The 19,359-nt window shown below is 42.5% G+C and overlaps 1 protein-coding gene across 1 annotated transcript in view; it reads left to right on the top strand.

Moving 5' to 3' along the window:
- LOC113451610 (alpha-2-macroglobulin-like) overlaps window positions 1-19,359 on the top strand; it is an 83,413-nt gene that overhangs the window by 29,389 nt on the left and 34,665 nt on the right. The window contains exons 9-16 of the mRNA XM_026722989.2: window positions 359-473; window positions 3,644-3,753; window positions 5,395-5,556; window positions 7,391-7,606; window positions 8,101-8,161; window positions 9,697-9,842; window positions 14,395-14,544; window positions 17,556-17,714. Coding sequence (XP_026578774.2) covers window positions 359-473; window positions 3,644-3,753; window positions 5,395-5,556; window positions 7,391-7,606; window positions 8,101-8,161; window positions 9,697-9,842; window positions 14,395-14,544; window positions 17,556-17,714 — 1,119 coding nt within the window. The remainder of the gene's footprint in view (window positions 1-358; window positions 474-3,643; window positions 3,754-5,394; window positions 5,557-7,390; window positions 7,607-8,100; window positions 8,162-9,696; window positions 9,843-14,394; window positions 14,545-17,555; window positions 17,715-19,359) is intronic.

Raw genomic sequence — 19,359 nt, 5'->3', positions numbered from 1 at the left:
TCAGTTATGTTCCAATTGAGCCACTGTAGGTGGGGGATCAACTGAGTGAAATTCCTGAGCAGAGGGCTGAACTTGACGGCCTCAAGGTTCTCCAAATCTTGGAGAAAACTTGGCAAGGTTGACCTGAAGCAGTCAAGTAGTTTCCCAAGAGATTTGGTAGGATTTCAGCTGTTGAATATTCTTTTCGGTAATGTGTAAAGTATCCTTTGCTGATTTAATGACTTCTAGCTTCACAGCTCATGACTTACGGACTTTCAATTCCAATGAATACAGCCAGTTGAAGAAGGCCACAAGTAAGGAAACATGGTCCTTAAAAATCACTGGCTTCTTGGTTAGTATTTTTTGTTTTCCCTTATAGGCGAATGGGCATGGGTGTTTCTCTCAGGTGGTAAAAACCAAGACATTTCATCTGAAGCAAAATGATTTGGAAATGCGCATTAAGGCAGAAGGCAAGATCACCGAGGAAGGCACAGGTAACTTTCAGGAAGCAGCAGGGAAAGAGGGTTGGGCTAGATCTCAGGAGGAACTTCCCAACTGGATGAGGGATGAACCGATGGAATGGGCTGCCACATGAAACAGTGAACTTTCCTTTGCTGAAGGGCTTCAGGCAGATTATCAATGGCCAGTGCAATGATTCTCAACGTGTGATTTCCCGAAGACCCTTTCAGGGGGTCTAGAAAGTCAAACAAATGAATGCTTTAACACTTCTCAGTTTTAATTTTTAACACAGTATATATTTATAGATATAACCTCAATCATTTTTAAGACTGTAAAGGGTTCCTGAGACCAACATGTTTGAGAACTGCTTCTCTGTGAGGTTCTAGCTCTTAAGATATCTGAACAACGGGGTGGTGGTGGTGGTGGTTCAATAGATCAGCACCTTTTGATCTATGAAGGAAGTGGGAGATCACTGTATTACTTTCAGACCAGATGTGACCAAATTCATTTGTAATCTGACCCGGTCCTAGACTTAAAACAGTTTAGAAGATTGTACAATAAAATGATATCATTTATATTGCAATGATATCATTTCAACTGCAACTGACTTCAAAAGCAACCACTCTTAGTAGATATTGCTAAGCAGCTGTGCCTCAGATAGAAGGTCCACACAGAGAGGTAAGGACAACTGAGATCATAGGAAACTAGCTTCTCACTCTTCAGGATACTGCTTATAAGTGCTATGTGCTTAGAGCTCAAAGCATTGTTAGAGACTCCACAGAAACACCTTACAGTCTGTTTCTGTTGCTTCCCTCTGAAAGGAGATGGTTTCGAAGTATTTCTAGCAGGACTACCCAATTCTGTAACAGCTTTGTTCCCTATGCCATCCATCTGGTAAATTCACAAATTATTATTTCTTTTTCTCGCCATGTACTTGTATAATCTGAACTGGACTGTGTTGTTTCTCTATGTCATGTAATACACAGGTATAGGAATAATTCTGTATGTATTTATTTTATCCTATTTATGTAGCGTCTATTGGAGGCGGTGACCTTATAAGAACTTTATGCAACAAAACGTCATTTTTAATGTATGCCAATGTGTGTCCATTCAAAGTGACAATAAAGTGATTCTATTCTATTCTACTCTGCTCTAAGCATCCAGCTACGGAGTTACACAAAGCATTCAGTCTCTAGTAGAAATTGCTAGGCAAACACCCACCCACACACACACACATACCTCAGATATGCCATTATTGCAAGGTCTAATCTGGGTCTGTCACTGGGATCAAGGTTTATTCTTCTAAGCTTTCAGGTCATACTGGAGCCCATCATCAGAGAATATTGTCAGTCAGTAGGAATGCCGATTTACTATCAGCCTATCAGTACTTAGAAGCCACACTATGGCACAAAACAGAATTAGCAACTTAATAGTCAGCCATTAATGCCCTAATAACTAAAGTCTACAAACAACTGGGAACTGCATAAATACAACCAATCAAGCAGCCCTGATGCACGTGTTCTGGAGAGAGAGAAGTAGCCTGATGATAGGTTCTAGCATGAGCCAGAAAGCTTGGAAGAAAAAAAAACCTTTGGTCCTAATGACCAACCCAGATTGGATCCTGCAATATTATCCTGGGACATACATATTGGCTATCCTTTGTATTAGCATTATTCCCGCAAATTTTAGCCTCTTGAATACAGTGCTAACTGGAAGAGCCCATGCTAATGTCTGGAGAGCAATTCCAAAAGAAGTGAGGGCACGTAACGGATAAGGCTGGTTTCTGGGTCTCAATTGCACCCATCTCCTGAAGGGGAAGCTCGCTGTATACCCCCTGATGCTAATTCAGAGTCTGTGGACTTGAAGTGCATGGCAACATCCTCTAAAACAGTGGTCCCCAACCTTTTTTGTACCAGGGACCAGTTTCATGCAGAAACACTTTTTCAAGGATGGGTGGGGGGGCGATGACACTTTTTCAAGGAGGGGGGGAGGGGGAGGAGTCCGAGTTTGGTGGTTTGCTTGCAGACGTTTCATTACCTGACTACATAACATCTGATGTTGTTACCTAGTCAGGTAATAAAACGTCTGCCAGCAAACCACCAAGTTCAGGGAGCGCCAATGCCTCCTCATTGCAACCCTGAGCGACAGATATTCTCTTCTATTGGGACATTTAAAATGGAGGGTTTCAGCTGCAGATTCAAAACTGAGCGCTGGGCGGCGGCGCCCGCAGCTGTCTCCGCGGCTCAGGACAAGTCCCTGCAGGATGGCTGAGAAGCCCCGCCTCTCAGCCCTGCTTCCTCAGCCTCATCTCTCAGGTGTCTCCTCCCTCCTCAGCCTTATCCCTCAGGTGTCTCCCTCCTCCCTCCCTCCCTCAGCCTCATCCCTCAGGTGTCTCCCTCCTCCCTCAGCCTCATCCCTCAGGTGTCTCCCTCCTCCCTCAGCCTTACCCTCAGGTGTCTCCCTCCCTCCTCCCTCCCTCTCTCCCTCCCCAGCCTCATCCCTCAGGTGTCTCCCTCCTCCTTCAGCCTCATCCCTCAGGTGTCTCCTCCCTCCCTCAGCCTTATCCAGTCGCTTTCTCCTCCACCAGCCCAGGAAGAAACTGCTTCAAAGAAGCCGGCAGGGTGGCTTTTCCCGTCGGTGCAGCTCCTCCAAAGCGCCCGCAGCTTCGGCTGAGTAAAAGAGGCGAATAGTTATTCTCAGCCAAAGCTACTCCGAAACAACCAGAAACGAAGGCAGGCAGCCAGGCAGAACGGAGCACTGGATTGAACCGTATGGGCGGCAGGGTGGGGGTGAACGGGTGCTTCAGAGGAGCTGCGCTGACAGGAAAAGCCACCCTGCCGGCTTCTTTGAAGCAGTTTCTTCCTGGGCTGGTGGAGGAGCGAGAGTGCGACTGAGAGAGGAACGAGGAGGGAGGAAACCGAAGCCGCTGAGCCGGAGAGCAGGACAGGCTTTGGTTGCTTCCTCCCTCCCCTTCTTTCATTTGTGTCCTTGATCCCTGATCCCAGCAGCATTCATTGAAGGCGAAGAAAGCCGCCATTTTTATTTAATTTTTATTTTCTTTGCGGCCCGGTACCAAATGATCCATGGACCGGGACCGGTCTGCGGCCCGGTGGTTGGGGACCCCTGCTCTAAAACCAACACCGCTCATTCTGCTTTGACGGCCTCAGCCTTTCCTGCCTCCTTCAATGCTTCCTCTCTTTGACAGGGGTGGAAAGGACAGAGGTGAGCAGCATAAGCATCACTTCGACAGTCAGCAAACTGAGCTTTGAAAATGTAGAGCCTCATTATAAGCCTGGGATCCCCCTTTTCCTGCAGGTAAGGCAACAGGAAAGAGATTACTGGCGGGAAAGAGCTGAACATTGATTTTCAATCAGTTGTTCTTTGCCCAGGTTCTTTGAGGGGTCCTTGATGTTCTCTGAGCTTGGTTGCTTTCTTGCAATTTTCATTATCCAAAACAGGTAACACCACCAATGCTAGTCTAACAGATGGCATTTCTCAACAACCTCAGCTGCTATCTGTCTTCCCCACCCACAACACAGAAGAGCCCCTAAATTCTATAGCCAATATGGTAGGGGTGAAAAAAGGGTAGACCAAAGATCGCATATAGTCTGCCACAATTCTTTTAGTGGCCTTCCCCAAGGGAGTTTAGGACAATAATTTTAGCCTTTAAAATTTGGGGGGGGGGAAATTTGGGGAGTGGATTTTGGGGGGGAGTTAGGGGACGCAGTGGCTCAGTGGCTAAGACACTGAGTTTGTCCATTAGAAGGTCGGCAGTTCAACAGTTCGAATCCCTAGTGCCGCGTAACGGAGTAAGCTCCTGTTACTTATCCTAGCTCCTGCCAACCTAGCAGTTTGAAAGCATGTAAAACATGCAAGTAGAAAAATAGGGACCACTTTGGTGGGAAGGTAACAGCGCTCCGTGTGCCTTCAGCATATAGTCATGCTGGCCACACGACCACAGAGACATCCTTTGACTCTTCGGCTTAGTAATGGAGATAAGCACCGGCCCTAGAGCCGGAAACAACTAGCACGCATGTGCTGGGGAACCTTTACTTTGGGGGTTCAGTTGTGGTATTCAACTGGTTCGCACCAGATCGGAAGAACCAGTAGCAAGAATCTGGCGTGGTTCACTGAACCAGTAGTAAGTTCTGGCTGGCCATGCCCCCAATCTGGTTGCCCTCCCGCCCCATGCTCACTTACCCGCCCACCTGACATTCGCCTAAGGTATTTCTTTTCTTTTTCTCTCCTGACAATCAGCTGTGTATAGATCAACTGTGCCAGGATTCCCCTTGCTGAGGCCCAGGAAGGCAAAAAAATGGAGTGAGGAGCTCAGGTCCCCCTCCATTTTTTTGCCTTCCAGAGCCCCAAAACGGAGCTTGGAGGGGTGCTGCGCGCCCCTCCCATGCTCTGTATTTTTCCTTCCTGAGCCTCAGAAGAGCTTTAGGAGAACAACCCCCCCCCCCCGAAGGCTCCTCTGAGGCTAGGAAGCTCCCAAAAATGGGTGAGGGCGGTAAAAAAGCAAAAAAAGCCATACTCACCCAGTCACATGGCCACGCCCACCAAGCCACGCACACAGAATTGGTAGTAAAAAAATTTGAATCCCACCACTGGGGGGGGGGAATATATACAAATATTCCTCCTATGTTAGCAGCCCTCCCCTCAGAAATCCTGGCCCTGCTCAGCTTGGGAGAGGGACCCTTAAGAAGACCCACAAAGCTATTAAAACCCTTGAACAGTAAATTCATGGGTAAGTCAAAAAAGTGAAGATGGTGGCTGGACATCAAAGCCCTTCCCTTTTTAACAAGTGTCACATGTGCAACACACATAAAAATCAGGCAAGGCTTTGATGGCATGATTAAGGTCCACCATCTTGACCTTTGACCTTCCAGGTATGCCCATAATGAGAGTTCAAATTTAAAATAACTGGATGTGGGTTGTTTTTTTTTTCACATATAGATGAAACTGGTGAGTGATATGGATGTGCCATTGACTAATAAGACCATTGAGGTTACAGGACCTTCTGTGAAATACAGAGCCAGGTATACAACGAATGAGGAAGGACGAATACAGTTTTCCATAGATACATCTAAGTTCACAGAGCAATCCATCTATTTTCAGGTGAGTGTTTTGAAGTGGAAAAACAATCCCGTTGTGTCCTTTTCAACCCAAATTCTGCTAAGCACCATCTTGGAGAAAACTCACAAATGTATCTGCCTGTAGTTTTTGCATTCACTCATTAACCCTCCCTTTGTAATGGGGAACAAGAGCAATGTTCTTCCAATTGTTTGACACAGATGCCGTCTTCACATAGATTTAACGAATTGCATAGCCATTCCATAAGCAAATTGCCTGTTTAATTCTGGAACATTTCTTCCGCTATACCAGTGGGTCGCGGTCCACTGGTGGGCCGTGAGAAAATTTTGGTGGGCCGCAGAAAAATCTCACCCTCAGAGCACTCTCCCAAAGCAATTAATCCAGGCTGCACAAAAATACAAGGCTGTGCCATCCACATGGCCCACAGGAATGCTTTCCGCCCACTCACTCCTTACTGGCAAACTTGCCTGCTAAAATTGGTATCTTTCCATTTTACGACCATCATCTGTTCTGCTGTGCTGAGAGATTTAGATTAGCTAGGAAGCAGGAAATGGTTGGATTTCTTGCTTTCCAGCTAGTCTTTAGATCTTCGGCTCTGCTTTAAGTACAGTTGAACCTCCCTTAGGACTGAAGGGTTTGCTTGCAAGCAAATTCAGTGCAGACTCATGGCAAGCAAATTTGAGAGACTGAGCTAGCCAATGGCAGATCGATAGATCACTGAATGATTCTGTGAGCAACTCAATCTGCCTGCTTTGCCTGATTTTGGGTAAAAGTTGCTCTTTTTTATAAAAAAATTCAATATTTATATACATGGTTTGTTGTGAGTTAATTTTGTGAGTTTGCTTGCAAGCAAATTTTATGTGACAGACTGAGCTTGCCAATGGCAGATAGATAGATTTCTGAATGAATCTGTGATTCTGTGAGCAACTCAATGTGCCTGCCTGCTTTGCCTGATTTTGGGTAAAGTTGCTCTTTTTTTTTATAAAAAATTCAATATTTATATAAATGTTTATAATATTTACATGCAAACCATGCCCAGCCAGTCACATGGCCACCAAGCCACACCCACAAATTAGGCCACACCCACACAACCAGTTAGTGGTCCCTAGGATCTAAAATTATGAGTTTGGTGGTCCCTGAGGCCCAAAAGGTTGGTGCCCCCTGCGCTATACCACCTATGCCTGAAGCCTTATCATTTTCCAATTTTCTCACAGCTTTGAGAACTTCCTTTTTTTTTGTATACACCCACATTCACAGCACGTGTTTCAGTTCTGCTGTTCACTGCATAACAATCGTTTTGCTGGATGTGTATTTCAGATGCACTTAACATACAAAGGTGTCCCTCTTGTATACCTTGGGGCTCTTGCTGGGTAAAGAAACCCAGCAAAGTGTCTTTTTGGTTCCCTGCAGCAATGTCATTGTCAGGAATCTGGCAGATACCCCAATTAAATCTTTGAAAATTACTTATGGAATGCACTTTTAATTTTCAAGCTGCCGTACTGCTCTTTCAAATCCCTTTCCCCACTCCCTTTCTGTTGGCAACTTTAAAAAGACCACATAAATATTTTATGAGTTGATAGTCATAATGAAAATGTCTAAAGGAGGGACCTGCCCTGCCTTCTCATACTTTGCTGTAGACATCCCTGCAATACTACTGATTTGAATTATTGAGTCTGTCTATAGGGGTCTCCAATTTTTGGCACTTTTACGACTTGTGGCCTTCAATTCCCAGAATTCCTCAGCCAGCATGGCGAGAAAAACACCGGTCTAGTTCTTTCCTTCATTCGGTAATTATATTTGGTGAAAATATTTTTTTTGCTCTTTAAGCAGAGTAGTTTCTTTTCTTTTCTGTAAACAGGGAGTTTATAAAGAAAACGAATGGTGTGACAATTTGGTCCCCATTTATCACGAATCTGCCTCACACTTAGTGTACCGGTTTTACTCACCAAGTCAAAGTTACCTCCACATTGAGCCTCTGCCAAAAACATTGAGCTGTGGTGACACAGAGCACATTGGAGTGCATTTTATCCTGGATCCAAATGCTGTGAAGAAGGAAATGATCTTTTATTATTTGGTGAGTTCGAAAAGAAAGATATTTTCTTTTTTCTGGTGTGAGGATATACTTTAGGAGTACATAATGTGAATATAGATTGATGAACATTCAGTCTTAGGTAGAATAGTAACAGATTTTAGATTTCACCAATGGCATAAACCACAACTGGGAAACCTTTTAGAAGCTGGAGATTGCACTTATACCAATTTTAGGAAGCCATGGACTCTAGTGAATAGGATGTCACTATGCCCCAGATCTTCAGCCTCTTCCCTTGTGATTTTAGAATGAATTTCAGAGGGATGGTTGCTTTTATAAAAACTATTTTGGCTCACACCACTGTTGATGAGTTGCTTATTGCTAAAGAGTGGAAAACCTGTTGCCCAACTTCAAGGGCCTATTGAAAGTATCTTGATGAAGGGTACTGACAGAAGGTGGTCAAAAAGATAAGATGGTGACTGCCACCATTCTACCATTCCACCATTCTGCATTGCAAGGATTGCTCTTTTGTTTTCCAGGTGATGGCTAAGGGAGACATCATACGTGCAGGGACACACACACAGCCGATGCAGGCAAAAGGTAAAAAGCTCACCCCACCAGCTTGCATTCCCCTCCATGCTTGGTAAAAGGCTTTCCTGGAGTGTCCATCACTACCATCTGTAGGGGACCCAGTTCTGCCTTGCTGAATGCTGTATATCCCTTGCTCATCTGCAAAATTTTCCCACTTGCAATTGGTTGCTATATCCTATTTCACACTGGCAGAGAAAGGAATGTGGGTACGTATAGCCAGCTTTGCCAGCGAGCAGTGGAAAGGATGGGGATAGGGAGGAGAGTGAACGAGCTATTCATTCCAAATCTCTGCAGCCACTTCTTTCATCCTGAGTTTTGGTTGAGTGTCACAGTGACATCTTTTTGCAGCCACTAGGCCGCCCAGTTTCCTACTACCATTTCTTCTAGGAGAAGCCCTTCTTGGAGATCCACTGAGGGGCTCAGGGGTTCAGCCTCTCTGCAGCTGCAGCTTAGCGTGCTAGATGTGACTTTGTTTTTGAAAGCAGATGCATGCAATATAAGCCAGAAGGATGAGAGAGAGGGAAGAGGGTGGAGCTCCCAACTTCATGGGGAAAAAACCCTGTAGAGGCACTACTACCGTGTTTCCCTGAAAATAAGCCCAAACCAATGTTTGCGTGTGTACCTAATATAAGCCAGATCCCCAAAATAAGCCCTACTTAAGTGCCTGCGCAGCCAGCTGCCTGCCCATTCCATCTAGTTACTCACCATGCTGCCAACACAAGGTGAGGCGAGGAGTGGGAGGTGCCATGAGGCAGGGTGAAGCTGCCCCCTACACGCCACAGACCAGCTTACCATACCTCAGGGCCCCTACAGCCAAGTCATCCACACCCCAAAAACTGCTTCACCTAACAGTGGTGGCTCCAACAGCCATGTGCAGCAGGGGCTCACATGACTGATGGCCCACTTCTTCTACTTGCTCATGGCTGCAATGGAGCAGGAGGCCAAGCGAGGCCACAAAACAAATTTTTGGGGCATGAATGACCTGACTGTGAGGGCCCCTAGGTACGGTAAGCCGTTGCAGGGCACGTGGGGCAGCTCCACCCCCCCCACACACCTCACGGCGGTGGCACTGGCTCCTGCTTCACTGCGAGCAAACAGAAATGGGCTCCTATACATGGGGAGGGGGGAGACATCCCCCCAAAATAAACCCAAAAGAAAATAAGGCCGGGTCTTATTTTTAGGGAAACACGATAGCAGCACTGACTCATGGGTCTGAGGCAACATCCTTACTTTCTAAGATAGCAAACTGTTGAAGGGCTCCACAGCATGTACCATGTGGAGAGTTTTATGTCCGTTGTCCTCCTGTGCGGTAGATGTTTCTGGAGGGAGATTCATCTGCTAATTCATGGATAAGGCGAGCCCATGCAACTATGAAGAAGAGAGCAGCTGAAGCCTCCAGCTCCCGATTCTTCAATGATCTTCTATCCCACATTTCTCAGCCTGTTGCGGCTGCCTGATATATTCCAACTGAAATTAATTCCTTCTAACTTTCCCCTTTCCAATCTCTCTCTTTCTTTCCTCTACCTGGGATTTTCTTGCTTTAGAACCCAAAGGGGACTTCCACTTGAATCTCTTGGTGGATGTTGACACTGCTCCCATAACCCGTTTGCTCGTCTACACCATTTTGCCCAGCGGAGAACTCGTTGCTCACTCAAGAGATTTCACTGTAGAAAAGTGCTTCTCGAACAAGGTAAGTGAAGAAACAAAATTTCCACTTTTAACCGTGTTTCGGAAATAGCATACTGATCATGTGGTTAATGTAAAGATGACATGGACTGAACACACAGAAAAGACAGCATAGATTTACAGCATTACAGAATAAGGAGGGACTTTGGAACAGGAGGCTGAATGAGAAGGCCTCCGGGTTTAATGGCCCTTTACTAGGAATAAGTTGGAAAAATGTGTATATTGGACAAATCAGGCAGAAGAGAAACCTGAAAGAAAACATTTGCAAATGAAATGCAGATGAAGGACCAGGGGAGACATGATAGCAGTCTTCCAATATTTGAGGGGCTGCCACAGAGAGGAAGGGGTCAAGCCATTTTCCCAGGCACCCGAAGGCCAAACAAGGAACAATGGATGGAAACTGATCAAGGAGAGATTCAACCTAGAAATAAGGAGAAATTTTCTGACAGTGAGAACAATCAATCAATGGAATAGCTTGCCTTCAGAAGTTGTGGGAGCTTCATCACTAGAGGCTTTCAAGCAGAGATTGGACTGCAATTTGTCAGAAATGATGTAGGGTCTCCTGCTTTGGTGGTGGTGGTGGTGGTGGGGGTTGGACTAGATAACCTACAAGGTTCCTTCCAACTCTGTTAATCTGTAATCTGAAATAGAATATACCAGTAAAGTTAAATTGATAATTTTAAAGAAATTTGAAACTCAACATTGAAAGCCAAACATAGACCAGATAGCCACCTCTCATTAGAAATCCTTCATGACAGTCCAGAATACTAATGTATGCATGTAGAAAATAAAATATCTGCACATCTGTAGAATTGGGCTTGTCGATCCCGAGCTAGATTCAATCAGTCCTGATTCATCTGATGTCACAATGCAGGGTTAGGACAGAAATTGCAAGGATGATGGATATTTCCAGTGCTTTCTACCCTATACAAATAACTCAGGGGATTTATTTTTTACTGGCCCAGTGGGAGAGGAAGGGAAATCAGGCTGCGCAAGTGGTGGGCATGCTCAACTTGCCTGAGCAGTGGGGCGGCATGCATGTACGAGCACAAGTTAAGTTGAGTGTGCACATGCACCAGCCCACTGTTCGTGCAAGTCGAGCTATGAGCACATGTGCACACAATGGCCCACTGCCTGGTTGAAAATAGGCCATGGGCCGGTAGTGGACTGCCACCCTGGGGTTGGGGACCCCTGATCTACATGATGCTTGGGCTCAAAACACTGGAAACTTGGGACAGTGGATTGGGTTCTTTGTGTGGCCCCTCAGTGGCTGGGGAAAGACTTTTATTTTTAAAAGGGAAATTTACAAATCGAGAAAAAAAAGGAATGGTAAATTGTGAATGTCTTCCACCAGTGCATTAATTAATCTCAAACTATTTTCTACTTTAATTATTTTTTCCCTAAGCTCTTTATCTACATTCTATTCTTTAAAGTCCAATGTCACTATATCTGTTCATCTTTCTTTTCTTTTATCTCCTCTCATTATTCCCTCCATTTCTATAGGGCTGTATCTTTTTCTGAGAACTTGATCTTTTAAATTTTATATTTAGTTTCGATTTCTGTTTGTGTCAAAGCCCTGCCTTTTTCTTTTCTTTTTTCTTTTTTTAAATAAATTTTTATTTTATTTTATACAAACAATCCATCTTCCATTTAAACAGTGTGTCCACCTGGGTACAAATGTCTTGTGCAATAACAATTACACTTTATACATATTCATTACTTTAAAATTATTATTCTATTCTCTCTTTTTTTGTAAATTTTATTTGAGTTTTCACAAAAAGAAAAGAAATACAAGTAAAACATCTTTTTTGAAAGCAGCATAATCCCGGGTTACATTTCTTCATACAGATGCAAGTTCAGGTTCATGCTCATTTTTATATTCTATTCCATATCTTATTACTATTTTACATTTTTTACATAGTTTCTCCCCTCTTTTAATTTTCTCAATTTTATTTTATTTATTTCATCTCAATTCAAATCATTATATTTATATTTTTTGTCTGTCCTGTTTCAATTGTCTATTATCTTTTCTCATTAAACAAAATTTCTCCTGTAGTTACTGATTGGAGTATGACGCCTTTATATCTTTCCCCTAAAATTATAGCACTCAATATAATACATAACTTCAATTCGGATTCTGCTTGGTACATTCTTAAACTACACACTGTATTCTTGAAAAAAGAAAAAATTATAAATGTATAATATAATTAAAACAACATTCCATTCCAATTCAATTCTATCATTAATATTAATATTCATTAAAATCTTAACATTTCTCACGTTACTTTTCAATTAAATATCATACTTCTATGGGAACAATTATAAACTTTCCATAGTTAATCCCCCCCCCTTCACTTATATTTTATAAAACATTGACTAATTAAAATGTTCCTGTTCCTTCCTAATTCAATTTTCTCATTTATTTTATTTCATTTATTTTATTCACAAACATTTCACTAAATTACACTATTTTATTCCTCATTTTAATCATATATTGTTTCCAATTTTCTAAAGTTATTTCTATTACAAATATAACAATACAATCTTATGTACCTTTACAGAATCCCTTTTTCAGTTAAATTTTCACCCATTATCTCTAAAGAGGTCCTGTTTCTTTATATCTTGCTCCGGACTTTTGTAACTTCTTTTCCTTTCCTTCTTCCCTCTCTTCTTCTCTCTCCCCTTTTTACCCCTTTGTCTCTCTACTTCTATTTCCCTCTTCTGTATTCCCCTTTTCTGTTACTTTCCAGCATTATACTTATTTTTCAAATTATTTTTCTTTTCTTTGGTTGTTTTTTTAAGTCTTAAATTCTCCATTCTCTTTCCCCCCTTTCCTTTTTCTTCTCCACATAGAGTTACTTGTTCATTAAAGATGGCTTCTTCTTTGTCCCAGTCTTCTTGTTTTGCAGTCTTTTCTTGTTGTTTCTCATAGTTCCAGATCTCCATTTCTAAGAATTGAAAAACAAAGCCAAAAGAGCCCTTCCCTTCTTGTGCATCTTCTTTGTACTTTTAAAGTTCCATTTTCAATTCATCCAGAAGTGATGCCATTGTAAAAATTTTAAACAACCACCAATTGGTTTTAGTAATTCAAATATAATAACCAAAAATCCAAAAAGTCACCAAGCAATCCAAATACACACAAGTTGTTTCTTTTTACACTTTTTTTTTTTTTCACTTTCTCTTCCTGGGGTTACTATTTAGTTACAAAGTTTCAGTTAAAATGTATCTTTTAGAAGTCTTATTGAAATTTTACTTTAAATTCTTTTGAAGTCCAGTCAGTCTCCTCTCTCTTCCAGACCCCGCCGTTATTCTTTTTCTCTCCCCTCCTGCTTATAGAAGGAAAAGTTTTTAATGTCCAGAAATCTTTATTGTCCCTTTGGCATTTAGTTATATTTTCAGCTTAATTGCCTATTGATGCCAAAGCGGATTTTTCTGATTTCTTATTTAGGTCTCTTAGTTGTCAATTTAAGGAAGGAGAGAGAAGGAAAAAAAAGCCAAACCTTTCCCTTTTCACTTTCTTTCGCTGCTTCCGACTCTTCTTTGGGAGCGATGTTATTTTTTGTAAAGTTTAAATTCCAGGGTACCTTAGTTGTTGCTTTTTCAACTTAACCCGGTCAGCCAAAACTTTCACTTCTTATCTTCCTCCTGCATGTTCTTTTCCAGTTGAGTTCTTCTTTGAGGTGGCCATTTCTGACCACTGCTCCTACCACCTTCGGGAAAGGGAGTAATGGCCAGCTGAGGAGGAGAGATGCGGCTCTCCTCAACCCTGCTGGTGGTCTCCCCCCCTCTTCACCACCTCCATGGGGTGGCTTAGCCCCAAAACCAGCTGGCTCGGGGCGCTCCAGCGGCAAGCCCAGATAGAAACCACGCACGATCGCGGATTCCTGTCTGTCGCCGAAGCTCTTCAAACCAGAAGTCCATTATTATTCTATTCTTAATACTAATATACATAATATATCTAATTATTATAATAATCCCCATCTCATCTTTAAATATTTAATTCTATTAAAGCCCTGACATTTTCTTTCCCTTTCCTGCTGGTTGGATCCTGGCTGGGCTTCTGGCCTTTTCTTTCCTATCTTGCCTCCGTCTGAGGGAAACAGCTTGGAACAATTTTTCCCTCATGCAGCTCTGAGGGAAGGAAATAAATGCCTCTCTTCCCCCCAATTTTCTCACCTGGCACCTATTTTCCCGTTGCTTTGTCTCCACAGGACTGTATTTTCTAAATTTTATTTGTTTTTTAAAATTTTACTTATTTTTACTCCACACTTTGGCTTTTTATTCTGCCTCTTCCTTGTCAAAACCAATAATGGCGGACATCCCCGGCAGCCATTTTGTCTTCCTTCCCTTTTGTCTCTTACCCAACAATGCTTATTTGATTGGCAGTTTGGGTTGTCATGACGATGAGGAGTGGGGGCGGGCCAAGAAGCTTTGAATCTGCCAGCACAGTCTGGCCTTCTGCAGCCTCCAAGAAGGATGGCTTCATTTGGGTTCATTTCTTATTCTATTTAACAGAAAAAAAATGCTCTTTTCAAAGATCTGGTTTGTGTTTGCAGGCCAGACTGTGGTTCTCTGATCAACAAGGCCTGCCTGGCCAGAAAACCCAACTCCATCTTGCTGCTTCCTCGGGCTCCCTCTGTGCTTTCCATGCGGTTGACCAGAGTATGTTTCTCTTGAAACCTGAAAATGAGCTCTCCTCTGAGATGGTAAGTCATATGGAGAAGAACCATGTAGTCATATGTTCATATGAAGAACGGTTGCAGGTAGAACTAGTCTGGAAAAAAGAAGGACTTAAGGCTGACATGGATAGCAATATTCCAGTATTTGAGGGGCTGTCATGGAGGAGGGAGAGGGGGAGGGGGAGAAGGAGGAGGAGGAGAAGGAGAAGGAGAAGGAGAAGGAGAAGGAGAAGAAGAAGAAGAAGAAGAAGAAGAAGAAGAAGAAGAAGAAGAAGAAGAAGAAGAAGAAGAAGAAGAAGAAGAAGAAGAAGAAGAAGAAGAAGAAGAAGAAAAAGAAAAAGAAGAAATAATAATAGTAGTCGTCAACCTATTTCCCAAAGCACTAAAAGGCAAGACAAGGAAAAAAATGGATGGAAACAAATCAAGAAGAGAAGCAAGCTGCTAACTAAACCTGATTTGTTTTATCTATAGTTAAATAACAGAAACAGAAGTTAGAATATTAAATTTAATTATAATTTAATTATAAATTAATTTAGTTTAATTATAAATGAAAGTTTAACTTTACCATGAAGGATTAATGGTTTATTATCAATATGTTTAGTATTAATACTAACAGTATTAATAATTAAGTATTAACATGTTGAGAAAATACTGTTATATGATCGCTACTAATGAACTTGATGATGATGATGATGGCTATTGCTTAAACTAACTGTCACCAGACAACACACTGTTTATATCAAGGGTCTTCAAACTTGACAGCTTTAAGACTGGTGGACTTCAACTCCCAGAATTCCTGAGCTAACATAACTGGACGAGGAACTCTGGGAGTTGAAGTCCACAAGTCTTCAAGCTGTCAAGTTTGAAGATCCCTGGTCTAGCACGGGAGCCTTCAACGTCGGCCATTTTAAGACTTGTGGACTTCAACTCCCAGAATTCCTGAGCTAACATGACTGGAGGAGGAATTCTGGGAGTTGAAGTCCACAAGTCTTAAAGCTGTCAAGTTTGAAGACCCCTGGTTTATATAGATATTTAAATTGTTGCTCTTTCTTTATATAGTAAAAATAAAAGAAATATTTGAAAAAAAGAAGAAGAGAAGCAACTGGGAATGAAGGACAAACTTCCTAACAATTAACCAGTGGAACTGCTTGCCTTCAGAAGTTTTGGGTCCTTCATCACTGGAAGTTTTTAAGAAGAGATTGGACAGCCAATTTTCTGGAATGCTATAGGGTCTCCTGCTTGAATAGGGGGCTAGACTAGAAGACCACCAAGATCCCTTCCGGCTCTATTCTGATTGATCGATTGAGTCCCAGCTGCATTTGAATTAATAGAATTAACAGAATAACTTGACTTGGAAGGGACTTTGGAGATCCAACCTCCTGCTTAACCAGGAACCCTACCCCAATTCAGACAAATGGTTGTCCAGTCTCTTCATAAAAACTTCCAGGGTTGGAGCATTCACAACATATACAGAGGCAAGCGGTTCCACTGATTAATTGTTCTCACTGTCAGGATTTTTTTTTCTGGAATTCCTGGCTGTGGGGCAGTAAGCATGCAATGCTGCATTCTAACTATTGCACCACCATGGCTCCTGTTTAGTGACAACAGCATTGAAAAAAGTGACTCATGACCGTTTTTCACACTTACAACTGTTGCAGCATCCCCATGCTTACATGATCAAAATTTGGAACTGGATCATATTTAGGATAGTTGCTCTACCCTAGGGTCACATGATCACTTTTGGGCGACCTTCCGACAAGCAAAGTAAATGGGGAAGGCAGTTGTTTTACTTAACAACTCTGTTACTAACTTATTTATTTTTTTATTTTATTTGGTTTGTCAATTGCTTACAAGATAATAGGTATAAGTAAAAACATAGTTATGAATACATGGATACATATAAGAAAAATAAAAGAAACAATAGGACAGGGACAGTAGGCACATTGGTGCACTTATGTACGCCCCCAAAGACTTCTTAGGAAAGGGGTGAGGTCAACAGTAGACAAACTAAGGTTAAAGTTTTTGGGGTTTGGGGAAGAAACCACAGAGTCAGGTAGTGGGAAGAGTTAGTGGTAAAAACATATCAGGCTGCCAAAAAATGTTGCTGGACACCATTGAAGCTGAAAGCAACCAGAGTATCCAATAAGAAGCAGTGCAAGATTGGAAGATGGGGAGACACCTGGCCCAGGGAATCGTCAAGACACAACTGATTATCTAAATGGTACCCCTTAATCCAGAGTTTTCACATTCCTGTGGAAATTTTTATTTTATTTTATTTTGTCAAGTGATTATAAGATAACAGGTATAAGTATAAACATGGTTATAAATACATGAAATGAATACGAATAAGAAAATAAAAAGAAACAATAGGACAGGGATGGTAGGCACATTGATGCACTTATGCACGCCCCCTACAGACCTCTTAGGAAAGGGGTAAGGTCAATAGTAGACAAACTAAGGTTAAAGTTTTTGGGGTTTGGGGAAGAAACCACAGAGTCAGGTAGAGTATTCCAGACATTGACCACTCTGTTGCTGAAGTCGTATTTCCTGCAATCAAGTTTGGTGCAATTAACCTTGAGTTTGTATCTATTGTTTGCTTAACTTAACCACTGCGGTAATTCACTTAATGACTGTGGCAAGAAAGGTCGTAAAATGGGACAAAACTCACATAGCTGTGTTGCTTAGAAGCAGAAATTTGGGGGCTCGGTTGTCGAGAACCATTCGTTAAATGGCAAATGTAGGGAAATGTTAGAGGAAAGAGTTGGGTATCCCATCTTAGCAAGCACAAAAATGCAAAAAAATTCCCTCCTCTATTGTTGAGTTAACTGGATTGGGGGTCCGCATGAAATTTTATTTATTTTTATTTATTTATTTGATTTGATTTGTCAATCGCTTACAAAATAATAGGTATAAGTATAAACATGAGTAAGAATATGGAAGATAGGTACGATTAAATGGGGACAATAGGACAGGGACGGGCGGCACTATGGTGCTCTTATGAATTGCGCCCTAATGAATTGCAACGTCTCTCTTTTCAGATCTATAAATTGCTCCCAGACTCTTCACGTGACCGATACTTGGAGAGTGATTGGGACCCAAAGCCATGCATCACAATGGAAAATATTAAAGTAGATGGTATCTCTTACCACCCTGATCCTTTTTCTTATGGGGAAGCCGATGTTTCCAAAATTCTCAAGGTGAGCTTCTGGGCTGCTTCTGGAAAGTGAAATTTCCCTTATTCTATTGGGCAGACATGAGTCACTTCCCCTTCAAGCTCACTTTAGTCTCTGCCTTCTTCCAGTTTAGACAGAAACTCTTAGCTCAGATGCCAGATTTGAATAGTGACAGGCTAGCAATTGATAAGAACTGAACTGCTTAGCTCAGGGATGTCAAACTCAAGGCCCACGGGCTGGATCCTACCCGTGGAGTGCCTAAATCTGGCAGGTGGGGCCGGCCTGAAAATATCAAAGGATTGGCCCACAGTGACTCTGATAGCCAAAACGAGCTGCAGGGGGAGGTGGGGCATGCCCCCCCCCCGCAGCCCATTTTCAGCTTCCACGGCCTCTTGCAGCACCCTGCTGGCCAAAACCAGGGCCGCACGGAGGCCCAGTGAGGCCCATTTTCAGCCTTCCCGGCCTCCAGCAACACTCTCCTGGCCAAAAACAGGCCGCGCGGAGGCCTCGGGGCCTCCTCACAGCCCGTTTTCGGCCAGGAGAGTGCTCACGGAGACAAAAAATGAGGCATGAGGGGGCCATGCACACCCCCCATGCCCTTTTGGCTGGCAAGTTGCTTCAGGAAGCGTCCGTGCCATTCCCCCAGCCCATAGAGGAGAACTGCAATGCTGATCCGGCCCTCGAAGAAATCCAGTTTGACACACCTGCCTTAGCTGATCTCAAAAAGTGAAGAAAACTCAGACTTGCTCAGTAGGAAGATAGGATATCTTCAAGAGATTCAATATTATAATTTAGGCTTAAAAATCTACCTTGATACAGGTGAGGATAAACCCCTTCCATACTGTTTCCCAAATCACTTGATGGATGTCTCCCCCCCCACACACAAAAACCCCTCCAAGAATTGAATTGAGTCATTACCTTTGGTTGGTCAGATAACAGCATTTAAGGGACGACCAGGAGATCCCAGGGTTGTAGACCAGTTGATTATTTATTTATTTATTTATTTATTTATTTGATTTGATTTGATTTGATTTGATTTGATCTGTCAATCGCTTACAAGATAATCGATATAAGTGTAAATATGAGTAAGAATACAGGAAATAGGTATGAATAAATGAGGACAGTAGGACAGGGACGGTAGGCACGATGGTGCACTTATGCACGCCTCTTACAGACCTCTTAGGAATGGGGTAAGGTCAATAGTGGTTAGTTTGAGGTTAAAGGAGTGGGGGTTAGAAGATGTAAAAACAGAGTCAGGTAGTGCATTCCGGGCATTGACCGCTCTGTTGCTGAAGTCGTACTTTCTGCAATCAAGTTTGAAGTGGTTTACATTGAGTTTGTATCCGTTGTGTGCTCTTTAATTGTTGTGGTTGAAGCTGAAGTAGTCATTGACTGGTAGGACATTGTAGCAAATTATTTTGGGTGCTACGCTTAAGTCTAACCATAGGCGGCATAGTTCAAAGTTGTCCAAGCCCAAAATCTCAAGCCTGGTGATATAGGGTATTCTGTTGTGAGCAGAGGGGTGTAGTACTCTTCTCATGAAATACTTCTGGACTCGCTCAATTGTATTAATGTCTGTTATGCAGTGTGGATTCCAGACTGATGAGCTGTATTTGAGTATTGGACTGGCAAAAGTTTTGTATGCACTAGTTAGCAATTCGATATTTCC

This window comes from Pseudonaja textilis, chromosome 2, assembly GCF_049901715.1.
Source record: "Pseudonaja textilis isolate UNSWEBS1 chromosome 2, rPseTex1.2, whole genome shotgun sequence".
Lineage (NCBI taxonomy): Eukaryota > Metazoa > Chordata > Lepidosauria > Squamata > Elapidae > Pseudonaja > Pseudonaja textilis.
This window is presented reverse-complemented; position numbering and strand designations above follow the sequence as displayed.